The 22,954-nt window shown below is 34.7% G+C and overlaps 2 protein-coding genes across 2 annotated transcripts in view; one reads left to right on the forward strand and one right to left on the reverse strand.

The window, feature by feature from the left end:
• The window catches only part of LOC6648257 (longitudinals lacking protein, isoforms J/P/Q/S/Z), a 131,688-nt gene extending 125,722 nt beyond the window's left edge, over positions 1–5,966 (reverse strand). The window contains exon 1 of the mRNA XM_047011407.1: positions 5,891–5,966. The gene's annotated coding sequence lies outside the window, so the exon portion shown is untranslated. The remainder of the gene's footprint in view (positions 1–5,890) is intronic.
• LOC6648261 overlaps positions 1–20,586 on the forward strand; it is a 34,183-nt gene extending 13,597 nt beyond the window's left edge. The window contains exon 3 of the mRNA XM_023179413.2: positions 20,561–20,586. Within this exon, the coding sequence (XP_023035181.2) occupies positions 20,561–20,571 (11 nt within the window). The 3' untranslated portion in view covers positions 20,572–20,586. The remainder of the gene's footprint in view (positions 1–20,560) is intronic.
• The last annotated feature ends 2,368 nt before the right edge of the window (positions 20,587–22,954 follow it).

Consider the following 22,954-nt stretch of genomic DNA (forward strand, 5'->3'; position numbering starts at 1 on the left):
ACACACGTACACACACACAGAGGCACACACACTAACACACAGAAAGAGCGAAACATAGAGCATTTGTTCATTAGTATCTTTGTTTGTATCTTGTGGGTCCTTGGTTATAATTAATCCACAATTGCACATAGCAGATAGACATTGCGAACACGCAAAGCTGGGCGGCGCAACTGTACCCACAAAAAAAAAACACTACAACTACAACAACAACAACAACAACAACAACAACAACAACCAATCAGATAAATTCACCAATGGCACCTGCACCTGGTACAACAATGCACACACACACACACACAGACGCATACCTATCAAGCCATCAAGCTTCATCTGCAGTGGAAATGCTAATTGCTGCCAATTGGGTGGGTGAGGCGGAGGGGAAGGAGATTTCGATTTGCATGTCAACCATCAAGACTTGTTGATCTGGCAACTCCAAAAAGTTGTCCAAACAAACTGACAAAAATCTAAATCACACTCAAACACACAAAAGAAGTTAAGCAGATCAATGCAAAGACATTAGTAACGAGTTCTATGGACATGGACATGGCTAGATCGGTCAGGCTATGGATCCTGATCAAGGGAATCTACATACTTTATGGGTTTGGAGGAGCTTCCTTCTCCTTCTATCATAAAAATTGGTTAGTTAACATCATAAAGTGATTGAAATCTGTATTTAAGATCATTTCAAATTACTTTTTCTTGCTTTCAAAAAAAAGAGGAACCTTTTTTTTCAAAACACAATATTCTTTTGTTAATTGGAATATTAGCACTATACATGGTAATTCCAAATAGTAAAGACTTGTATTCAAAATACACTTATATATAGTAACTCCTACTAAAAACGACATATATTCAAAATATACTTAACCCTTTCAGAACCGAAATAAAATGGGTAAGCACAAAGTTTTCACAAAATGGTCCTGTTAAGATTAGGAATTATAAACATACAACTGTGTTTAAAATTATAGTAGCGCATCACCTTGCAATATTTATATTAATTTTTCGACATGTTAAACATTAAAAATTACATTTTTATTTCATATTTTTCAAAGAATGGGATATAAAGATGAGAATAGTGATTAGATTCCGTTTTTTTTTTAATATTGGTTTTTATAATTTTTCAATGACTTTTGCCAAATACACCAAAAAGTGTCTGTTCATAATTATAGTAGTGGTTATAAAGGAGGCAAAATAAAAACAGTTTAATTTAATTCAAAAGTGATTTCTTGAGTTCTTCTTACTTAATAATGTCTAATACTTTGTTGTATGGATTAGTCCTATCCTAAGCTCTAGATATAAAAATGGAACCATAAGGGATATAAGGAGGTATTTTGGCCACATGTTTAATTATTAATCTAAAGCTTCATTTTGAAAAGGTTTCTTTGGTTTATGAATGGTTGTAATTACGATTGAATGGATTTGAATAATTTGATTTATCTCCATTTGGTTTATTCTATTCACTTGGATTACATATGATTTCTTAATCATCGAGTCTGTTATAGTCTTGGTATGGGGTATTCACGAAAGACGTTATTAACCAACTAATATTAAGTTTTAAGTATAGACAAGGAGAGCGGACATAATGTTATTTTTTTATCGTGTTTTTTTTTTATGTTTTACTAATTTCTTGTTTTTAGTGTTATGCATTAGAAGGTAACAAACAAAAAAAAAAAATGTACAATAGTTGTAGTTGTTGTTGTAGTTGTTGTTGTTGTTGTTGTCATGTAAATAAGAAGGCGGCTGCCAGATAAAAGAGTAACAACAACAAAATATACAAAATTGAACAGCGCAACTGAGAAATGCGCAATAATTGACGCACGGCAAATGCAATTACAAGTGCCGCAAAAATGCAAGCAATATGGCGCCAGCGCGCCGAACTAAAATACCAACAATAACAACAGCAATAACTACTACAACATGAAATCTAACTGAGCAAGCGAGAAAGAGACGACTTCGACAGAGAGAGACAGCGAGACCCATTGCAATGGGAGTAGGCGAACAAACGAGTGGAAGAGGCATAGAAAGTGTAAGCAGCGAGAGTGTGGTAAACGGGAGTGTCTAGTCTAGCGTAGGGGTAAAAGGTGGGGTGGGTGGGTAGGTGGTCTGTTGAAGGGGGGGGGGCCTTGTCGTGGGGGCGGCAATGCATATAATTGCGTTTGTAGTTTTTGTAATGCACGCACAGGCTCTCTCACGCACACATCACCACCACGTCCACCACGTCCACCACCACATCATCACCTTCTGCTTAGGGTGACCATGCACATGCATGCAAGTTGAGTAGCAAGTAGCAAGAAGAAGAAGAAGCTTAAATGAACGTCATCATATGCGCAAGCTCTCACTGCGTTTCAAAGTCTCTCACTGTCTCTCTCTCTCTACCTCTCTCTCTTTGTCTCTGTGCATTTGCATTCTGAAATTCTCTTAAAGTAAAATATATCACTGCAAGCCATTAGCTCCCCTCCCCCATCTCTCACTAACCCCACCCCCTTCGACAAACTCCCTTAACCTTGAATTTGAATGCAAGAAGTTTTGAAACGAAAAGAACGGCATATCGCCGGGTTTCAATTTCCAAAACGTTTCAACGTTTAGCTGCTTCTTCTTCTCACTCGTTTCTCCTCAATTTGGCATTTGCCGACGGCTTTTCAAATTCTCCCGTTTAAATAGTCAATATCTCTAAAAACAAGAAAAACAAAACTCAACTCAAGACACGTTTCAAATTATATATGTACCTGCATTTTTTTCTGTTTCTTTATTTTTTTTTCATTTCACTAAACATTTTTACGTGTTCCATGGGCGCCACCCTCGAAGCTAATCGCTTCACCTGAGCTGAGCACGCATTTTCGATAACAAAAAAAAAAAAAAAACTACTAAGAAGAAAGAAAAAAAATGTTAAAAAAATAAGAAACTGCAATAATATTTTTTATTTTCCCTCCCTCCCATTGTTATTGTTGTTGTGGTGTTTTGATTTATTTTTTTTTTTCTTTTTTTAATGATATACACTCGTTTGTATATATAAAATGCAATTGCATAAAAACGTCTGAAAACGCTGGTAGCGCGTGTGTTAAGAAAGAAAATAAAAAAAAAACTAACAACAACAACAATACGCTGGCAAATTGTACATAAATCAACAATTATTATAATCTCAGACACGCATACATGGCGTATGCGTAATATGTATGTATGTACCTACACCTATTCAACTGTGCATGCGGAAAACAAAACAAAATAAAAGCATAAATTAATATGAATGACCAACCAACCAACTGAGCAACCAACTTCAGTTAACATCAATGAATTGGTTAACAATTGTTTTAAGGACAAACAATTCTAGCGCCTTGTGTAATTTATAACCTTGACTAGATACATACATATGTATGTACATATATAGCAAATGAAAGGCGGAAATACATATTTCTCAAGCTATTAATCAAAAATTCATTACTAAACTTTTATATCCTTTATTAACAGTCGCAAAAACAAATGATTGCTATACTTTTTAGTAGGTTTTTTTTGCATCCAAAAAGGTTTTTCACTGTACATGTGTATATGTACATATATACATATATTTATGACTATGAATAACGGATTTTTCAAGCGTAGCGTGCGAATCTTTGAGAAAAATAATAGAAGATGCCGCCGCCAGCAGCAAAGAAACGACCTTTCTCTGTCAACACTACAGACGGCAGTCGCTCTCTTTTCCCATCGTCGTCATCGTCATCGTCATCATCGTCATAGTAAAAGTGAATAATAGTTAATACTCACTTGAAGTTAAAATTGATTTGTCACGCTGCAGCATAAATTGTGCTGTGTGAGTTGGATATTTTCTTTCTTTCTTTCTTATTTTCTTCGTCTATGTCTTTCACCATTATTTTTGTTAGTTGTTGTTTCGTTCTTGTGTCACTACTTTTCTATGGCAATCAATTGAAATAGCTTTTCCTGTGGGTTTTCGTTATTGCCATTTCATCAATTGGGCGTTAACGTTTTTTTTTTTTTTTCTTTATTGCTAACGGTGCTAACGTGTTGCTAATGAGCAAATGCATTTGTTCAACGTACAAAAGATGCCCCTGGGAATGAGAATTTCGTTACATTTCCATGGACATGAGTGTTCAAAAGATGCTTGAAAAGTTTGCTATACCGTTGGATATTCTACTTATTCGTATATATTGGAATACCTATATTTAGTTTTAGTTGGTTTGCTTCTTCCGAAAATGCGTGCCGAAAATTGCAAATCTCTTTTAAGTTTACTCTTTAAGACGAACCGTATGATAGTAGTCCGGGAGAGTGCAAATATCTGTATCGAAAGGAAGCGTTACGTCCTCAATGTCGACAATGAAAGAACTGTTAAAGATTTATTTGTAAAAATTTAGAAATGGCAAACAAAATTTACATTAATTTAAATTATCTCTGCATACATTTTCATTTTGGACCTTTTAACTAACTAAAATTGTTTTAAATATTATTAGAAATTGAAAGAGGCTAAACTAGAAACAAACTAAGTAATAAGTAGAGGCTGAAAGTTTGCACAGAGAATCGAATATGAAATTTTGTAGATTTATTTCTTTAAATGACGAAATTCTTTCACAAATGAAACTACCAAAATAAATTTTTAAAATCACCATAAAGAAAATATTTGCAAAGTATTTCAAATAAAATGTCTCGCATCAAATGGAACAAAAGCCCTGTTATTCCCCCTTCTGTAGCCATCAAATTGAAGACCAAATAAAAACCGAAATTTTTGGAAATCTGTTGTGAAGGCCAAGGTCAGTGCCAGAAAACGCAACGGTTCGAATAATACACAAAAAATGCCAAAAAAAAACAAAAAAAAAAATATTGCATGACACACCAACAACAGCAACAACAACAGCAGCGGTTTCTACTGAAGCGGAAGTAAGCGACGTCTGCGCTTTGACAATGGGAAATGAATGCTTAAAAATCGACGGCAAAAAAAAAAACCGAAAAAAAAACAATACATTGCTTTGCTTTGCCTGAAAATTATATGCCTTACAATTAGCAAAATTCGTAACTAAAGTGCAAATACATATAGTATGTATATATATATATATATATACCTCGCTAAGGTATGCCAAACATAATTTAGCAGAAAATGTCAAACAAAATAAACATCAACATAAATAAAAAAATACACCAAAAGACGATTTTTGAGGGAGATGATGATAAATACCAAAGGAACATGAAGGAAAACATTAAGGAAAAATATAGCTTGTCATTTTATTGACCTCAAAAACATTTGTTCTTTGTCCTTTTGATACTGAATAACTAGAGTCACATTGCCCCAAGGAAATGTTAAAAAAACGATAAACCCCTTAAGCAGGTTTTAAGTAATTCTTTTTTTACTTCAATAAAATGGAGTTATTAAAACCAAATTTAAAAAACTCGAATTTCAATATGAATATAAAGACATGAATATTTAAAATTGTTTGCCAAAATTAATGAATTACGGATTTGCAAAGTTTCGATAACTGTTTTAGGAATTCTGTAGAAGTTAAAAATGAAATCATCGACGATTCCACCCAATTTACCTTAGACTGAATTTGGGGCCACTTTAAAACCGATTTCAAAAACTAATAACACGACTTACATGTTATTTTGCTTTAATTTGATGATTTCTTTGGCAAAACAAAATATATGTATGTTGGATCCAAGCATTTGCCTTGATATCGATCATAAAGATCTTCAAAATAATCGTGTTAACTGATGATGTGAATAAATGAAAGCGGAATACTTAATTATGTAAGCGATTGGGTACTTAAAAGAAAGACTTTGCATGACAAATTCTTAATTAAAAGGCGAGCGATAAACGATCGTTAAAGAGATTGTGTTATCGATAAATGATCGTAATGTATATCGTTGGTATATTGTAAATATCACTTACCTTAAACTAAAACACTCGCCAGTCGGGCGTTACCCGTCCAGCAATCCATAAGTTTCAATTTTTCAATTGATTTTGTAGTGTGTGGTGGGGGAGGGTGGGGGGATAGCGTTGGGTGGGGGTGATGGGGCCGTCCTTCCTCGTTGTTGTTGTTGTTCTTGTTCTTGTTGCAGTCGTTCCTTGTTGTTGTTGTGAGTTGTTGATGACTTTTGATTTTGCTATTTATTTTTATATTCTTTATTATTTTTCTTGTTTTAATTTATGAAATTTGCTTTTGCGTTTTTTTTTTCTTTTTGGAATTTGGAATTAAATTTTTTAACGCTTTTGCTAATTTTACACACAGAAAGGATCTTTCCTTTTTACTTCTGGACTGCTTTTTAACACTCTTTTCCGGTTTTTCTTTTGGTTTTTTTGTTTTTCTTTTGTTATTTTTAGAATCCTAAATATGTTTGTTCATTTTATATTTTATTTACTTTTTGTTTTTAAGTCCGAGAGAGAGAGAGTGTGTGTGTGTGTGTGTATGATAATGGGAGGGGAATAGCTCGCTCCTCGAATGAAATTTTGGAATTTTGTTGTTGTTGTTATCAAAGTTTTTGACGTTGTTGTTGTTGATGTTGCTGCTGGTTTTTTGTTGTTTTAACATTTAATTGGTCCAGTTGGTTGCTATTTAATTATTTCTCATCCTTATTCAAGTGTTTGTGTGTGTGTGTGTATATTGAGAGCGTCTTGAAGCGTGTAGTTGTATAGGTGCGTATGTGTGTGTGTGTGTGTGTGAGTTTTTGTAACTTCGTTTGTTCGTTCTATAATAGCCAGAGAGCCCTGCCAGAATTGAAGCGCGTGATTTCGATTTGATTTTGATGCCTTTCAATTAGCCGAGATTTTTTGGTTTTTCTTTTAATTTTTGCCTCTTTGAGTTTTACACGCTTTCTTCTTCTTTGTTGAAATTTTGAATTTTGAAGAATATGCTGCAAAAGAGAGAACAAGAGAGAGAGAGAGAGAGTGATATTGAGTTTCAGTTTAGTCAGAACGCCCAAATGTAGGCTACACATAAAATACATTTCAAAAAAACAAGGAAAAGAACAAACTTTCACTACTTTAGCACTTTAATTAAGCCATGCCACGCCTCCCATACTTAAGTTAACCAACACCCTAAACACCCAGCACTGCTTTCCGCAATAAGAAGCAGTGTAGACAACCACAACAAGAACAACAACAACAACCAGTCTCAAAAATGTCTGCCAACTGTCTGAGCACACAGACACACATAAGCACACATACACAGAGAAAATGTTTGGTAAAGTTTCACAGGATCTCTCCATGTGTGTGTGTGTGTGTGTGTGTGTGTATGGCTGTCTGTGTATGCATGCTTAATTATGGCATTGAAAAGTCACAGTGAAACGGTAAAAGTTCAAGCTCTGCACAAGTGACGTCATCAGTGTCTAATTGCATCTCATTCGCTCTCTTTCGCTCTCATCTACCAAAACACTAAGAGATGCAATGACATCACAAGGATATACATTTAGAAATCACTTGGATCTGTTCCTATTTCAAACATCTATTAAGAATAATCGGCAAGATATCGATAACTAAACAAAAAGCATTTCTGAAACTTTAACTTTATTTTTTGTTTTCGATTATTAATCGATTATGTTTGATATAACTAATTAGCACAATTTTAGCTTAATCCGTAAATTTGCAATCACGGTTTCAATTCAGATAATAAATAAATAAATAAATTATGTTTGATATAATTTCATTATCTTCTATTTCGATAGTCGCAACGATGTTTGGTAAATATTTCGATAATATAGATCAAACTTTCGATAATTTTGATGAATGTTTACAAATTCCATTACCAATGTCTGTTTGAAGCCTTTCGTTTGAAGAGACAATATTAAAATTTCCAGACTTTTAACAAAATTCTCATATTTGTTGATATTCTTTGAACACACCTCGGTGATACCTACAGACATTGTTGATGCATAATAAACAGGAGCTGGAAACAGCAACTAAAATGCATACATAGTCTGCATAGGATAGGATAGTCTAAGTCCGATGTCTAAGGTTAAACAAAATGGAGAAGCCCTTTTTCCATTAGACAGTCAGACAATCAGACAGTCAGACAGACTGACGACTAGCTGCTTAAATGTCTAAAAAGCTATTTACAGTGCCTTCAAGTTTCTCCTATCTCTGTCTGTCTGTTTTTCCCCTGTATGTGTGTGTGTTTGTGTGTGTGTATACGTCTGCATATTTTTCTAACTCTATATATACATAAGTGTTGTGTTTTCCTTCTTTTTTTTTGTTAGCTTAACATATTTATTAACCCTTAGATGAGACTGAGAATTTTAACTTTAAAAACCTCTAAATATACTTTTTGAAATTTTTGATTTTGATTATTTATTTTGGTATTGAAAATTCATATTCATTTCATTATTAATAAAAGGAAATTTAGCCCAACTACTTTTGAATTAAATACCATAAAAACCTCATATATTCTTTAGTGAATAGAATAAATGAGACTTAAGACTGAATGAATAAGCAGTAATACGAATGAATACTAAAAGCAAACAAGCGACTTTAATAAATGACTAAATCCTATCACATTTCGGTTCTTCGGTGGCATATGAATAATCAAAACATTTTGAATATGCGCAGAGTACTCTGCATTTTCAATTGGTTTATTCATTTATACTCAAAGCACTCAAATATATTTGCGATTTTTTTTATTCATTTAAACTCAAAACACTCGACATGTGCGAAAAGAACTCTGTTTAATTGTTTTTTTATTGATTCACACTCAAAAAACTTTGAATATGCGCTGACTACTCTGCATTCTGCAAATTCGTTATTCATTCATACTCAAAAATACTCTAAATATACGAATAGGACTATGCATTTACGATTGGTTCATTAATTCATACTCCAAATATTGTAAATATACTAAGAGGTATAATTTTTTATACATTTATTATTCATTTTGTTTTGTTTTCCTAAAGTTTCACTTTCAATTTTTCATTAAATTTTGTGTTCAGTTCGTATATAACATTCGTATACTCATTGGCGAGTAACCGAAGTATTCAGTATGCAGAGTATTGCGCTCAATGAGGCACATCGTTTATTCATCTGATGTTAAGTAGTTATCACTTTACAACGGCATTTAATATTATCGCTAGTTAGCAACAACAAAACAGAAAAGAAGAAGAAACAAGGACTACAATACATAGAAGGAAATGCCATCACATTTAAATGGGGGAGAGGACTAGGACTCTTAGGTCTTTTACATGTCATTGTAGTCATTCGCGTTCCAACATACTTTTTTCATTTCTTTCCGCTTATTTCTCTTCTTTTTTTTTGAAATTTCGTTTCCTTTTGTCTACCATAGAGACATATGTACTTATGTACGTATAAACTTCTGCTATGTACCTACATACATATATATTTTCCCCACTTATTTCATGTATTTCGCCTGGCCTGCCAATGTTCCTCAACGTCTTATTGATTGCGGCTGCCTGTCGGTCTGGCCGTCTGTCTCTTTGCCCTCCTATCTGTCTGTCTGTCTGTCAGGCCTAGCTTCTGTTCCGCAATGAATGCATTCTTGCCTAGTTATGATAAGCAATAAGGACAAGGCGTTGCAACTTCAATGCAATTGTTTCGCATGCGTGACAACCCAGCGCCATGTTGACAATAAATTTTATGTAATAATGAAGGTCTAAATATCATTTCTCTTCCCCTCTTCGACTTCTCACACACACAATAACAAGTCTTTATCCCATCCGAAGAAAAAGAGAAAGAGATAAGGGTGAAGGCATAACAAAACCATTATTAGATAGCAGTTAAATAGTTGCAAATTCTCTTATACCCTTAATTTTCTTGTTTCATATAGGGTATTTCAAGTTATGAATTCAAAGCAAAACAAAAAAAAAAAAGCCAGTCAATCATCATGTTTCGCGCTGTGTTTTTTATTCTTTATTAATTATTCGACCATCGACCAAGACCTTACCGTAAAAGTATGCATTTCCTAAAGGATGGAGCCTAAAGCCAGAGCCAGAGCCAGAGCACCCCTCCGAACCCAGCTAAGTCTCAGCAGAGAGAGAGTTTAGTTTTTCGAAAAATTCGTTGAATTTATGAAACTTTAGAACTTTGCGCACTCAAAGAATACAACAAAAACAAAAACAGGCACAACAAAATAAAGAAAACAAGTAACGGGCACATGTCACGATATAATACATGCGTGATATGATATGCGTCTACACCCTGTATTTCAGAGCACCCAAAAAAACGAGGTATATTAAGGCCAACAAAAGGCTAAAACCAATTAGAGACCCTAAAAATATGTTCATCTGCCTTTAATTAATAAATTCAATTCCAAATACATAAAGAAAATCTTTATATTTAGCTACTAATCCTAATTCTTCTAAAGTTCCTCACTTAGCATGTCTTACATCGTATTTCTTGATGTTAAATATATTCAAATTTATTAATCAAAATAAAGTTTAAAAAATTCTGAAATCGGTTCTCTCATTTGATCTCAAAACAAAGTTACTTGGATTCAAATTGTTTGACTTTCAGTCAATTGTATGAAAAGTTTTTACTAATTTTTCAACTAAAACATTTTAGTTGGCTTTTATTTCTAGTATTCTTCGATATGTTGAGTATTATTTTTCAACATTCAACTACAAAACATTGAAATATTATTATAATTATTATTTTAGACAAAAGATTTACATGTTATCCTTTAAATTTATTGAATTTTTTGTAGTAAAATTTATGAATTTAACTTATTTTGATTGACTATTCTTTGATTTACTATTATTATAGTGATTATTATTGGTTATAAACTTTAAAACGGGAAAGCTAAAAAGTGTAATTTTTATCAATTTTTCCAAGAAGATTTTTTTAATATTGATTATTGACTTAAATAATTAACTTATCTAATTATACAAACGTAAAAAAAAGTGAAATTTTCTTTCTTCAAATTTTGTAAATTTTCAATACGTTTTTGCGAGCAGATTTGGTAAACACTTTACCATCTACATAACATATGGGCTAGGGTATTTGAATGTCGTTTTAATGTTGCACATTGTATACATTTTCTTTTTGATTTCATAATAACAAATCGATAAATATTCTCAGAGAAATTTTATGATGTTGGCTTCTTGCTTTTAGCCAGCTCTCTTGGTCTGCCTTGTACTTCATTTCCTTTTGCCATTTGCAAAGTAAGTACAATGACTTTGAGAACTTTGATTTTTTTATTTGACAGACCGTTAAGTCCCGGCCCCCCACCCCCATTCTCCGCTCTACAGCCCTTAACCCATTGCCCAACTCCCCCGCATTTATTTGCCAATCTTTTCTTGAGCTCATTTTGCAATATTTGCATAAATTACATTTCAATTTTAAGAAAAGAATTGAACAATATGGTTTGAAAAGTTATAACTTATATACACATACATACATACATATGTATATATGTATATATAGTATATTTATGTGGTAATATACAAATGTATCGGTGACGGAATTCCTGGAAAAACACATAGGCAAAATGCAGCAAAAACGAGAAAATGCAGCAGGGCAACAATATTTTTGCATCAAAACGTCAACGTCAGCGGGTAAAGAATATGAGACCAAGACGATTACAAAGAAATATATATACATACATACATATATGTATGTATGTGCCCCCCTCCCTTCCCCCTCCCCCTTAGTGCAGTCCTACCTCCCACCATCTTGATCTTGTATCATTGTCCAGTTTGTTGCTTACAGCCGCTGCCCAGTCAGCACTTCGGGGCGGTCAGAATTGCAACAATATAATAATAATTATAAACAAAAAAGAAAAACCAAAAGCGAATACAATTTATCATATCTCAAAAAGCAGACTTCACGAACACCCTCTCTACATATATAAATCTATATTGAACTGCAATCTCATTGGAATACTTTAAGCCATTTGGGTATTAACAATTGTGCATTGACCTTTTTTTCCATCTTACAAGAATGTTAACCCCTTGCTTGTCTAACCAACAAGAAAAGAAGTTACCATAGGCAATATTTGCTAGAAGATTTTCCCAACAAAAAGAAAATTGAAACATTTAAACGAAAGAGAGGGAAAGTGTTTTGGTCACATTTCTATTGACTTGAATTAAAAAAACTATCAAAATCATTTCAAATGAAATGCCCTTTATTTAGATTCAAAGGGTATTTTGCCAGTCGTTGCAATAAATTTCAGAATTACTGGGATTTTTACTTATTGTTGTTGTTGTTGTCTTTTGCATATATCAAAGCTACGCCTTCACTTCTTTCGCACACACTTGAGCACGCATTTTAGGCGACACATTCACATCATCATCATCAACGTCGACATCGTCGTCATCAGTTTGCCACTTGGGCATTTCGAAATGCAATCGATATATGTTCACACACACACACACACACACACACACTCAAATACACATACACAGAAAAGAAAGAAGGAGGTGGGCTAAGAAATAATTAATAATAATTTATGACTGCAAAAACTTGGAAAACTTTCTGAGACGACAATCATCAACCAAACAACCAAACCACCCACCCATCCACCCGACCCACCAAACAGTTGGCAGTGCCAGTGCTATGCAATTAGGAAGGAGCAGCCGACAAGAGAGACCCTACAAAATTATGCATAAACGCACTTTAGTGCGCCTACAAGTAGGCAATGTCAAAAGGAAGCGAAGGCACAAAAAACTACAAAGCGTTAACTCAAAGAGGGCAAGACGATGTGGGGGGGCGGCGGAAGATGATGATGATGATGAGAAAGGGGTCCCAATTGCGTTTTTTTTTTGCTTCTTCTTCTTCTTCAAGTGCACTTCTGACGCACTTCTCGCTCTCTCTCTCTCTCTCACTCTCTCACTCTGTTTCTCATCTTTGCTGAGGAGAGGGAAATGTAGTGAGGAAAGGAAAAAAAATTAGATGCACGCAAAAAGCTCTTTTGATCCTGTCGTCATCGTCGTCGTCGTCGACGTCGTCTCACGCAATTTGAAAAAAAGGTTTCTCTTTTGCAACAAAAAACAATGCCTTGTTTGACAAAAGGTCTGGTTGACGTAACGCCCTAAAAGAGAGTGGGTGGTTGTTGGTGCTGGGGGCGTAGGGGGGCTGCAAGGGATAGTGAAAGGTCGTCCAAGTGCAGCAGCAGCATTCATAATGCTGATGATGCCAGACAGTGTAATATGAAAACACATAGACGACACAGCATGGTAAAAACAAAAACTAATCAACTGTGAAAATAAAAACTTTTGCCCCTTCCCCTCCCCCTACACAAAGGAATACGCCTCTTACCCAAGAACTTTGACTATCGAAAATATGTGTTATAGTGTATGATTCATAGATATCTTTAAAAGGAAACTCATATTTTTGAAAGAAAACAAATTTTAGATTACACTAATCTATTTTAATCTCATATCACACATATGATAATCGTAATATATCGATAACATTTTAATCTCATATCATACAAATGATAATCGTAATATATCGATAACATAATACACTATCAAACATTTTGACAACTTTTTCTGTATGTCTGATTGAAAAACTTTTCTATATTCTATCAGACATAATAAAGTTCCGATAGTTCAAATCGTAAGTCATGGTTATCGATAAATAAAAAGACTACACTGCTTCATAAGCTTGTGGTTATCAAAAAAACTGAGCGATCCTAGGGGATTCTAGGGAATTAGTTTCTAAACTCATCTAGACATGATCCCTTCGTATGGAGTTTATGATTTGAGGCTTTTATTTGAGAAATTCTGGATAAATACAAATATCAGGCGTATATACTATATACGTGCGTCTCTCTTCTCTCAATTTTTTAACAATGCCAGCGAATTGCGAAAAAAAAAGAAGAGGTTGCTTTGTTTCATTTGTGCTGGACTAACATTTGCTTGACTTTCGTCTCTTTTGTGTCATCCTCATCATCAACGGCGATGCGGCGATGGTGATGTTGTGGCACGCACACAAGGTGCACCAATTCAGCTGCACACGATGACGATGATGATGACGACGATGATGACGATGATGATGATTAAAGATGATAATGTGGTTGTTTTGTTCGCATGCCGTTGGCGCATGGCCGACTGTCAAAGTCGATTTGTCTTGACTGTCACAGCAATAGCAGCCGTTGGGGCCTGATAAGCTCTCCCTCTCTCTCTCTCTCTATCTCTCTCTTTGCGTAGCCTTTGACAAAAATACAAGAGAAAGAGACAGAAACAGAGGGGAACAACGGGGAGGGAGAGACACAGCGAGTAAGGGAATGCAAGTCCTACCAAACAGCCAACCAGCCAGCCAGTCAGCCAGTTTTCATTTCAAAATTGTGCTCACATTTCAAGTGAACCACAATAAAGGCTAATACGCTTTGGTGTATATGTATATATATATATATATATATATACATATATGTTCTTTATGTCGATCTAAGTGAACATTTTCAGAAGCCCTCTCAAGTTATAAGACTGGCCAAAAACTTTTCAAGTGTCTGCTAGTAAGAGATCAGAGTTATTGCTTCTAAATGGTTCTTAATCCCAATGGATTTAGACTTTGTTTAAGTTATCTCATTAAAATATTAAAATATTAAAAATATATTCAAATTTTTCATTAATTCAAGAGGTTTTTTCTTCAAAGACTCATTCTATTACTATGCATATATTCTTCATATTCTTAAAACTTTAAAGGAAACTTTAAATAATGAAATAAATTAATTAACAATTTATTCTTAAATAAAAAATATCTAAAAATAATGTATTGTTAAATATGTATAATATATATTAGTAAATTCAAGTTTAAAGTGAAATGAAGGCCAAAAAAAATTGGAATATATAAGTTTAGATATCTTTATTCTTATATGGATAGAAATTTATTTATTTGTTTTATTAGCAATTATTCCAAATAACAGAGAACAAAAAATATCCAAAGTTTAGTAGTATAGTATATTTGTATATGTATATGTATTTTTAATACACACAATCAAGAAAAATGTAGAAAAAAATAATGGCCTGTAAAATTTTGTAGTTCTCTTCCGGCCATCAATTTTTGAGTAGCCCAAAAAGGGCAAAAGGGCTGGCAAGCTATAAATGATAGGATATTAGTTTAGTTTTTAAAAGTCAACAGTGAAACAGAAAATTCGCCCCTTACTTTTTTTGTTCGCAACGATCTCATAGGACTCACGCCAAGATCATCTCTAAATTCCGCCATAAAAAAGGACACAAAACAAAAAATTAAGCAGATGCAAATAAAAAAAAAAAAACGAATTCATAGGGAGAAATAAAAACGCGACAAGTGCGCAAAAGTCCCAAAAAACAAAAAACAAAACAGAAAAAGGCAACATAAAAAACCCAACTGGACGCATGTCCTTTGTCCCTTTTTCGGTTTTGTATGATGGGCGATAACGGCAACGCCGGCTGCTGCTGCTGCTGCTGCTGCTGCTGCTGCTGTTCACTGTCATCGTCATCGTCATCGTGTTGTCGGGGCTAATAAACTCCCGGGAAGAGGAGAACACTTTGGCCGGAAGTGCGTGTGTGCTGCCACTGCACAACAACAAATAAAATGCCCAAAAAAAACCAACTAAAAAATGCAAGCCCAAAAATTAAAAAAAAAAAAAAAACAAAAAAAGCTTCTTCCCTTGCGTCATGATGATGATGATGACGATGATGGGCCCGACGTCCCGGTTCGAGTGGTAATACACACACACACACAAGCGTTCCACTTCACAACGCACCACACATAGCCCGTGAAAAAGGGAAGGACACACACACACACACATACACCAGGATGCAACTGCAGTCAACCCCGAAAATAATAAAACAAAAATAAAACTTACCAAAAAAAAAAAAAACAAAGCAAAAGAAAAGAAGAACAACGAAAAAAAAAATTGCCAAAAATTACCGAAAAATACATGCGATACACTGCGATGCGATATAGGTAAAACAAATAAAAAAGGAAATTTATATGCATGCATGCATACACACACACACACACACACATGTACACATGCACATATATTTCTATATATATATTTACATATATGTATAGGTATATATTATATGTAAAATCGTCTCCCTGTATCGTTTAGGTAGGGGGTTTTCAGTCTTCGTCCTGTTCTTGGCATACTATAACCCTTTTTTTGTAGTGTGTGTGTGTGTGTGTGTGTGTGTCTAGTGAAATGTGTTACAAAACAGAGTGGGGCTTTTCACAAAAGATAAGGGTGTTCGTTGCGGTATGACGAAATATATATACAATATACGTAGATATATTTCATTACTTTAACGGATCGGTCATCTCTTTGAGTCAGAAACTTTTGAAAAATATCCATTTGTGAACCTTCTTTTAGTTTTAGAAATTGCGCATAAATATCCTTTCTGAATCTCCTTTCTAAAAATTCGTCAATTTCTAAAGAAAAACTTGTGCTTTTGGGAAATCTATATGTACGAAGAGGAGTCAAATTTTAAGCCTTTTATAACAGATCAAAAAGGATTATCAAGCACAAAACTTTTTGGGGTTTTCTTACTTGACTTGTAAACATTTTGTTAAAGTCTTTTGACAACTGTGGAAATTGTAAGTATTTACTCTTATAATAAATAGAGTTCGATTCAATAAGTAATAAGTAGTTGTTAAGTAAGTTGTTGTCGTTTCTCTCTGTCGACAACTTATCGAAAATTGTTCGATAACTAAATTGATCGAAAACTGCTCATACCTAAACAATTTTAGCGTTTTGTTGGTTGTCTGTGTAGACATTAGTTTTGTTATTTTTATTAAATTGTACAACAGTATTCACTCTCTTTCTCACACTCTCTCTCACTCTCTTTCTATCTACACACTTTTTTTCAAATTGCAATGCCTGTCCACCAAAAAACAAAAGATAGTCATGGTAACGACTTTAAGATACCCTCTCATTTGCCATGAATAAAATTGATTGTTGCAAAAAGCTTAACTAAGGGATTTATTTTTTGTATACATATGCCCCAAAAAAATTTATTCTATCAACACAGGGTATAATAAATGAAAAATTCACTTTGAATGAGGGTAACGTTACGTTGACTCTACTTCGTTTCACAAGCTTCTCTCCAACTTCTCACTCCTGGTTCACGTTTTCGTCATCCTCGTCCTCGTTCTCGCCCTGGTCTCACTCCCTCCACATTTCTCCTTGTTCTCGTATTTTTTGCAATGCGCTAATGCAAATATAACCCTGGGGCATTGGCAAAAGCTTATTGCCAAAAAAAAAAAAAAAAGAAAACACACACACACATACAGAAAAACGACAAAAAACAAAATAAAATACTGAATAAGAAGTGTAGTATGAAGTAGTAAAAAGGGCGACGAATTATATTGCATAAAATAAAACGAAGATGCCGCCGCCGTCGACAACGACAACGACGACGACGACGATGACGAAAAAAGTGCAGAAAGCAAAAGCAGCAAACAAAAAATAAAAGAACCAATAGCGAAAATGAAAAGAAAAAACGAAACAAAACAAATAACGAAAAAATAAAAACAAAAAAGAAAGCGGCTAAAATACAACACTGATGAGTGGCTTTAAAAATTCCAAGCGGGAGCACATTTCAACCCACCACCAGCGCCGCAACAGGAGCAGGAGCAGGACCCGGAGCAGCTGTAGAAGGAAGTGCATGGCAGGACTGGGCAAGGTAAGGGCAGAGCAGAGCAAGAGGCAGAGGAGGAGTAGCAATAGCAGCAGCAGCAGCAAGTAGAATGAGCTTGATGATGACGATGATGCCATGCCATTGCCATATCCTCGTGAGTATATCAACACCCGTATATTTGCCACCCGTTTGTTTTGTCCTGTGACCAAGGATTTTCTTTTATTACGGTTGTCTTTGATCGAAGACTCTAAAGTACAACCAAACCAGATCTTTGGAAACATTTCTTAGATTTGTGTATCTTGTGTATCTGTGTATATAAAGATCGCGTAAGGATTTACTTAGGATCACGTCGGGGTAACCAAATACTGAGTTTGTACTTTTTTCAATACTACTCATTAAATCTTAAAAGTTTTTTTTTATTTATTAGATACGCTTACAATTTATCACGTCGGGGTCACCAAATAATTAGTTTTGAGTACCAACTAGAAAAAGCTAGGGTATTAAACGTTTCGTTACTACCGCAAAGCACGTTCTGGGCCCTGTGGTTTTTATTTTGTCCCAATTTTAACTGTGTAGATGTTATCCTGCTCATTTTAATTTTTTTTTTTTCTTTTTATATCGAAAATGCAATGCATGCGTTTTCCCCCGAATTTTTAACATTTGCCACCCACACACACATAGCACACCCACACAGTTTCATAATACACACACAGACCGGTTTGCAATTGCAATCTTTTCTTTTTGGATCGGGGAAGGGGAGAAGCGCTTCTATTAGAATTCGTTACAACAACAAAAAAAAAAAGAAGAAAGAAATATAATAAAAAATGAGATGAAGTAGAATGCGTTTTTATGCATTCCATGAAGATTTTATTAGCTTTTTGCCTATTAAAATAAGTTAGTTGAAAACGAAACGCAAAAACCTGTTTCACTTTTCTATATAAGCATCAGATTCATGCAATATCGTGACTATACTGATGCATAATGAATCAATGTAATTAAATGCCGTGCAAAATCATGACTCAAAGAGATTTAATTGAAGTTTTCTATGAAACGGTTTTCCCCTTAGGGCAATATTTACATCGATTGTCTAAGATCGCAATCTAAACTCTATGTTGCCTATAATATTGAGTAATTTTGAAAATTGATTAGACAAAACTTTTGTGAATACTTTTTAGTGAAACGAATGGGGGTAAGAATTGGGCGACTTGGGCTCTGAAGATTTTTCGTTTCGTTGAACTAAAACTAAATTAATTAGAGGTTATGTTTCTAGGTTTGAGGTTAGTTTTTTACTTTTGTGGTTATATGTGTACAGTTAATGTAACTCTTTTCTAAGATTAAGCTTATGTTTTTTACTGTTTAGTCTATTTTACCATAATTGAGGTTATGTTCTAACGTTTAAGGTTATGCTACTGCCTTATATATAGCTGTTGTGATGTTTTTAAATTAACTAACTATTTTTCAGGTTAAGTTTTTACTTTTGTGGCTTTTTCACTATAATTTAGAGCTATTTTCGAAGTTATTTCACTATAATTGAGGTTATGTTATTACCTTTAAGCTCAAACGAGTTTATTTTTTGGGGTTATGTTTGTACTTTTGAGATTATTTCACTAAAATTGAGGTTATGTTATTACTCTTTATCATTGTTGATTGATCTAACTATTGTTGAGATCATTTTTGTACCTTTGATCATCAAAATTTATTCATTTTACTGTCTGGGTATATAGGATTAACAGTTATACATACATATATGTATGCACGCATGTGTGTGTGTGTGTGTGTGTGTGTGTGTGTGTTGGTTGAGTATTAGCGTCTTTCCTCTTTTATTTGTGTATCGTTCGCCACATTGCATTTACACCCTTTCAATTGAGGAGCCACACAAATTCTTCTTCTTTTGGTTGGTTGCTCGATCTGGGTCCGAAGTCTGGGTCTAGTATGTGCGTGCTTAGAGTCATATATATAAATCTATATGTATATGTGTGTGTATACATTTACATATATATGTATGTATATGTGTTTGTAGCCACAGGTATGTATGTCTGTCTGTCTCGTTGTCTGCCTGGCTGATGTTAATATTATTATTTCATATTTTTGTAGATACTTTTCGGCCCTTGTGTTCTCTTGCTTCTCTTGACCCAACAAACGAACAGATGGAATCCATTTTATGAATACTGTTTCTTGGCTTTATGCACTTTTTCGGTCGTCGTCGTCGTCGCCGTCATCGTTGTTGCCACCGCGTGCATTTGCTCAACCCTTGCGAGACATTTGGTTATATTATGGGACCCTAAGTAACACACACACACACACACACACATACACACAGCCCAAAAATGAAAAGGAACAACAAAATGGGTAAAAAACAAAAAAAAAAGTAAACCCAAACCCAAAGTATAAAGCCAACGAGGCATGGGTCTGACTCTGGAGTTTCCCCCTTTCAATTTTGTTGCAATTTATACACCTGACCCTGTCGCCATCGTTGCCGCCTGCCGCCTGCCACTTGCCGCTTGCCTCATGCCTCATGTCTCTTGCCGCTTGCCGCTGTTTGTTTTCGTTGATTATCTTTGGCGTATTTAGAGCGTAAAGCGTAGTCAGACAAAAAACACAATTTGCGCTGCAAAATGATAATGATGAGAGAACGCAAGACGCAAGGACCCAGACTAGACTAGATGGCAGTGGTCGTCGTCGTCGTCGTCGTCGCCGTCGTCATGAGCTATAGGTAGGGGGCACTTACCACACACACACACAAACACCCATATTCAGCAAGGGGACAGGAGAAATGTTCCACGAAATTCAAAGTGAAAACCAATTTTTAAATTCACAAAAAAACACAAACTTCCATTAACATCTGCATTTGGCCAATGTGAAAAGTGACCACCGAAAAACAAAAAGAAGCAAAAGAAAATGTCTGCAAGGCTCTTAATTACAAATTTTTGATTACATTTACATTAAAATATTCATTTCAATTTCTTTCCTTTTATTATTTCAAATGGTTATCAAAAGTTGATCGATTCTAGTCAATTCTAAATTGTCAAACCTTTTACCCTCATTCCAGGAATGATTTAGATTGAATCGAACCAAGTGAGAAGCGACCTTATGGAACATCCAGACTTATATGTTAAATGGTAGGAAAAGAGTATTGAATCTTCTACTAAAGTAGCAATTATTCCGTAAAAAGCATTCAAACTTTATAAAGGAAACTAATTGGTAATAAGGAAATTGAAAAATTCGAAATAATGACGACAAAATTGTAAAAAAAAATCTACTATTGAATGACAATTTTTTTGATGTCTTTGTGACACTTTGAAGATGCATTTCTTTAGTCAGTTTTGACCGATTTTCAGTCCTACCCCAAAAACAAATAAAGGAGACGAAAAAAAAAGAAACGGTTAAATAAACTCAAACCACACACGGGCAGCTGCAAAGCCTTCAAAGTGCGAAAAAAGGGCAGCCAAAAACTGAATGAATGAATGAATGAATGAAGAGATGAAAAAGCACCTTGATGCGACTGAGAGCTGCCCCTGCCGCTGCTGATGTTGCTGCTGCTGATGATGATGATGATGAAATCTGAAACTAGCCCCCCCAACAGCAGCAGCAGCAACAACTACTAAAAAGAAGCAGCGGCACGAAGAGCCAACATGCTCCTCTATCTTCCATCTGCAATCGGCTATATGTACCAAATCTCACATAAGTCTTGTCCGTCTGTCTGTCTGTCTGATTGTCTGTCTGACTGTTTGTCTGTCCTTCTGTCTGTTTGATTGTGGGGAAGGCGCATTGCGGTAGCATTGATTTAATCATCATCAATTATATGCAGCAGCGAGTTAATATAATAAAAGCGACTGCAACACGGCTCCGACTCAACTCGATTCAACTCGACTGCGATGCGATTCAAGACTCAAGCCTCTTGTCGTCTTGTGCTGCTCCTCCTTACATGCTTCTTACTTCCTACGTCTGGAACGGGCCTGCCAACTTGGTCGGCGTCGTCGTCTTCCCGTTTGCCGCTTAAATGCAATTAACATAATGACAAGCAACACTTGTGCGCATGTGCGCATTTCACTTTGCTTCACTCTCGTTGGGCCGATGTTGTCAATAGTGTGCAGCAGATAATTATATCATAATTGATCTCTTACTCTCTGTCCTCGTCTCCTCGTGGCTCTCGTCGTCGTACTCCACGCATGTGGCCGGAATACGAGTATTAATAAAATGAAATGAGCTAAATGAACTTGACACTTTTTGACCAGTCTCTCTCTCTCTCTCTCTCTCTTTTCATTCGCATTCATTTTCATAAATATATATGTATGTATGGACGTCTTCTCATCGATTTTTCAAGTAGTGAAAATTCATCAAAGCATTTCTCTTAATTATGGAGAAATCCTGGGAAAACAATTTACTAATCGAAATTCCTTAATATTGAAATTTACTATACATAAATAACATATTAGCTTTGCTCTTTTTTAATATTCAAGAAAGGTAAAAGACTAATTTCTTGCATATCGATAAATATCCCAATTAGTTTAATATCGATAGTTATCTGTACGATTTTTTTATCAAAAGTTTCAAAGCTTATCATAAGTAACTCATTGCCCAACATTTTAGATAATTTTGATTAAAATATTTACCACAAAACTAAAGGTTTTGTTATGTTAACAAGCGATTTTTAACTTATCGATATTTTATCAAATTTGTTATCGATCTTGCTTTAGTTATATTAAATCGATATTATTGGCCATTTACTTTAATTAAAGATTTGCTAGCAATTTCTTTCTGGAACTAGTCAATTTCTGATAATTTTCAGTAAGATTCTTATTAATTGTCCTACTAATTGATCCGATAACCCTTCGCTATATACATCTGCCTCTCCCCCCTTAAAAATGTGCTACACATTTTATGCAAGAACCCAAAAACTGTACCATTTGCTATTTTTTTAGACAAAGAGCGAGAAATACATTTTTATATATAATATAGAGAGAGAGTGAGAGAGAGAGGGAGATTGAGGGGGTTGGGGGAAAGAGAAAGTAGAGGGGAAAATGCGCAAGTTGCCAGAAAATAAAAACAAAAACCAAGAACAAAATTCAAATAAAATGTTTGCCAAAAAATAGGCAACATTGCAAACGTTTTTTGGCCGCTTACTATTTGGTCTCGGTCCCGGACCCGTTTGAGCCCCAGCAACAACAACAGCAACAAAAGCTCTACAAAACGCCGACATAGAAGAAAGTATATAGGGAAAATGCCAAACGAAAATACACACACACACACACACACACATACAAGAAATGCATGAACAAAAATTATACACATCTTGTTTTTAAACCCCTTTTTATATATATAAAAATCTATTTTGTTTTTTTGTTTTTCCTTTTTGCATTTGGCATGTAACATACATACAAATAAAAATGCCAAAGTCCAGAAAGGGAGAAAAGGGGTGAAGGTAAAGGATTGTAAAGTAGAA

This window comes from Drosophila willistoni (genome assembly GCF_018902025.1).
Source record: "Drosophila willistoni isolate 14030-0811.24 chromosome XL unlocalized genomic scaffold, UCI_dwil_1.1 Seg141, whole genome shotgun sequence".
NCBI classification, from domain to species: Eukaryota; Metazoa; Arthropoda; class Insecta; order Diptera; family Drosophilidae; genus Drosophila; species Drosophila willistoni.